Source organism: Limulus polyphemus, unplaced genomic scaffold, assembly GCF_000517525.1.
Source record: "Limulus polyphemus unplaced genomic scaffold, Limulus_polyphemus-2.1.2 Scaffold7301, whole genome shotgun sequence".
Classification (NCBI taxonomy): domain Eukaryota; kingdom Metazoa; phylum Arthropoda; class Merostomata; order Xiphosura; family Limulidae; genus Limulus; species Limulus polyphemus.
The window spans coordinates 7,268-11,335 of NW_013672911.1; the positions used below are offsets into that span (position 1 = coordinate 7,268).

At 35.1% G+C, this 4,068-nt stretch overlaps 1 protein-coding gene across 1 annotated transcript in view; it reads left to right on the forward strand.

The window, feature by feature from the left end:
• The window catches only part of LOC106474505 (meckelin-like), a gene marked incomplete at its 5' end in the record, with an annotated part of 7,676 nt that extends 3,812 nt beyond the window's left edge, over positions 1-3,864 (forward strand). The window contains 4 exons of the mRNA XM_013935196.1: positions 1,239-1,329; positions 1,485-1,569; positions 2,086-2,152; positions 3,736-3,864. Of these exons, the coding sequence (XP_013790650.1) occupies positions 1,239-1,329; positions 1,485-1,569; positions 2,086-2,152; positions 3,736-3,864 (372 nt within the window). The remainder of the gene's footprint in view (positions 1-1,238; positions 1,330-1,484; positions 1,570-2,085; positions 2,153-3,735) is intronic.
• Between the last annotated feature and the right edge of the window lie 204 nt (positions 3,865-4,068).

A 4,068-nucleotide genomic window follows, 5' to 3' on the forward strand; every position in this document is an offset into this window, starting at 1 on the left:
TCGAGCTAACATAGATAAGTTGTTACAAGTGTTCCCCTGACATCAGTTCTTACTGGGAAACAGTATCGAGCTAACAGAGATAAGTTTTTATAATAAGTTGTTACAAGTGTTCCCCTGTCATCAGTTCTTACTGGGCAACTGTATCGAGCTAACATAGATAAGTTGTTACAAGTGTTCCCCTGACATCAGTTCTTACTGAGAAACAGTATCGAGCTAACAGAGATAAGTTTTTATAATAAGTTGTTACAAGTGTTCCCCTGACATCAGTTCTTACTGGGAAACTGTATCGAGCTAACATAGATAAGTTTTTATAATAAGTTGTTACAAGTGTTCCCCTGACATCAGTTCTTACTGGGCAACTGTATCGAGCTAACATAGATAAATTTTTATAATAAGTTGTTACAAGTGTTTCCCTGTCATCAGAGAATATCGAGCCAACATTGATAAGTTTTTATAATAAGTTGTTACAAGTGCTCCCCTGTCATCAGTTCTTACTGGGCAACTGTATCAAGCTAACATAGATAAGTTTTTATAATAAGTTGTTACAAGTGTTACCCAAATTAACCCAAAATACCATGTTGTATTTAAACCAACTAAGTCCTGCTGTGGTTTCCTGTTTACTTTACCTAGAGAATGAACAATTTCACCCGATTTAGTTGGTTGTGTTTTTAAACCATGTGCTGTAACAGACCAGAATGTAATTATTCAGTATGTAAATCTCATCAGTGGTATGTTTGAAGGTTTATAACTCTAAAAACCAGGTTTTAATACCAGTGGTGGGCATATAACATATAGCCCATTTCCTAACTTTGTGCTTAACTATAACAAAACAAATCAATCAGTAGTGAAAATTATATAAACAGTAATCAGAGAGTTAATTGTTAATTCTTTTTTTTGGTATTAGTAATGAGACTAATAAACTTTTGTTCCCCTGTGTGATTATATTATAACACCGGAGTCTTATTAAGTTCATAAACCTGTGTTATATTATTACACCGGGTTCTTGTTTAAGATTATCCTACAAGATAAGTTTGGTAATGGAGATTTATTTGTAGGACAATAGAAGTATCTAAAATAAAACAAAATCTTTTTTCTCTCCTCTTTTAAAGTAATTACTGATTATAAACCTATGTTTTTATATATATATATAATGGTCTTTAGCAGTTGTAAAATGAAACTGTTAAACTTATTATATTTATATTACTTTTGAGTTAATCGTATAATATCTTGTATATCAGGTCTCGTCTCTTGATGGCTGGCATTGTGTTACGTGTAATTCTTTTGAAAATATTACCGGAACTTGTTCATCTTGTAGTAATGGAATCAAAGGTAAACTTTTCATTACGTATGATCTCGTAAGTCAAATTAAGAATAATTACAAATTTCACAGATTGTCATACTTATGCTGTTATTTCTGGAAACATTGTGTTTATAATTTGTCGTTTGAATGTTTGATAAAGTTTCGATACTTTTTATGTTTCTAGAAGAAAGGTTTAAAGACAATATACCCGTTGAGCAGTTTTGTAGACCTTGCCCTTCTCGAACACGACCCGACAACTCCGAAACACGGTGAGGAATGTCATGAAATTGTGTTTAAAAAGTATTTTTGCTTTCAGTATAATCAACTATTTTGTGTACTTTACGATTTAGATGTATGTTTCACTTTAATTTTGCATTTGGTATTGAGTTTAGATACTATGGGATCTTGCAGTTAGTGGGACTGAGTCTTTTCTGACCATAAAGCTACTAGAAAAAGTTGATAAACTATTTCTATTGAAATAAGTCCATGATTTAAACAAAAATCCATAATTTACGTTTGAATGCTTATTTTATGGTAAACAAGAAATGATTTTTCTCGCATTAGCTAGTTTATTTTTATATACTTCAGCCCAGAAACTTGTGAAAGATTCTTGTGTTTTACTTTTCTTCTGGTAGGCTATTAACATCCAGTCAGGGTTGAGTAACAAACTATGAGTAACGTAAGTTCTCTTACTGAAATTTACGAGCAGATAAATCTTCCAGAACTTGGACCATGCCTTTTATTCTCTAAATATCAAGATGTAAAGTGAAATCTTTTTTATATAGTTGTGTTCGTTGTGCAGACGATTTCCTGGTAGCTGGTGGAGACACTTGTACTTGTCCAGAAAAAGAGGTACGGTTTTGTTTTATCTTTTCCAGTCTCATTGTCACAAGGTAGGTTGTGGCAATCTTGTTTCATATTCATACAGAAAAATAAATTCAGTAACAAATAACGAAAAGCACACAAAGATGAAATACAGGAGACAGTTCACATGCTGACTATTGAACGCAGTCAGACACTGTAGGACAGTTCACATGCTGACTGTTGAACGCAGTCAGACACTGTAGGACAGTTCACATGCTGACTGTTGAATGCAGTCAGACACTGTAGGACAGTTTACATGCTGACTGGTGAACCCAGTCAGACACAGTGGGACAGTTCACATGCTGACTGGTGAACCCAGTCAGACACAGTGGGACAGTTCACATGCTGACTGGTGAACCCAGTCAGACGCAGTGGGACAGCTTACCTGCTGATTGGTGAACCCAGTCATACACAGTGGGACAACATACCTGCTGACTGGTGAACCCAGTCAGACACTGTAGGACAGTTTACATGCTGACTGGTGAACCCAGTCAGACACAGTGGGACAGTTTACCTGCTGACTGGTGAACCCAGTCAGACACGGTGGGACACGATACATTAAAGCCAAAAGGGTAAAATCTACATAAGTAATAATAACAACATCTACTAATCCTCACTTTTTCTTAACTTGATAATTCAGAATGTTTGTACCACAAGTCAGTATACATTGATATTATTTGTTTACAATTATTATTATTACAACAATAAACACTTTGTACAACAAATATCGTGTGACTGTTACATCACACACTATAGTTTATCTTTAGTCAAAATGATTGGAAATACAAGTTGGAAACCTTCAGTTATTATTAACAGAAGGTAGGTATGTGTTATGTAATCATACGATGCCCTGATTATTAGCCAATAGATGGCCACGTCTGAAGGAAGAAGTAATAGTAATTCTTCACAAAATGTATCGTGACTTCCTGCTCATAAACTTCTAGTGATTGTGATATCATATTTCACAAAATGTATCGTGACTTCCTGCCCATAAACTTCTAGTGATATCATATTTCACAAAATGTATCGTGACTTCCTGCCCGTAAACTTCTAGTGATTGTGATATCATATTTCACAAAATGTATCGTGACTTCCTGCCCGTAAACTTCTAGTGATTGTGATATCATATTTCACAAGATGTATCGTGACTTCCTGCCCGTAAACTTCTAGTGATTGCGATATCATATTTCACAAAATGTATCGTGACTTCCTGCCCATAAACTTCTAATGATTGTGATATCATATTTCACAGAATGTATCGTGACTTCCTGCCCGTAAACTTCTAGTGATTGCGATATCATATTTCACAATATGTATCGTGACTTCCTGCCCGTAAACTTCTAGTGATTGCGATATCATATTTCACAAAATGTATCGTGACTTCCTGCCCGTAAACTTCTAGTAATTGTGATATCATATTTCACAAAATGTATCGTGACTTCCTGCCCGTAAACTTTTAGTGATTGTGATATCATATTTCCAATTTTATCAACATATTTTATTAGTTTTTTGTAAAAAAAAATAAATATTAAATAACTGTGAATGGTTACATCTGTGGATTTTCTTGGCAGTATGCAGAGATAGGAGGAAACACCTTGTACCTGACGGTGAAGAGAGATGTTGTTGTTGGTGGAAGTTCAGAGGTTGGTATACACAGTATACATCCGACTCAGTACCTGACGGAACGATATAAGAATTGACGTTATATACTCACACATTCAAGGTGTCGGATGTATACACACCTTGTACCTGACGGAACGATATAAGAATTGACGTTATATACTCACACATTCCGAGTCGGATGTATACACACCTTGTACCTGACGGAACGATATAAGAATTGACGTTATATACTCACACATTCCGAGTCGGATGTATACACACCTTGTACCTGACGGAACGAT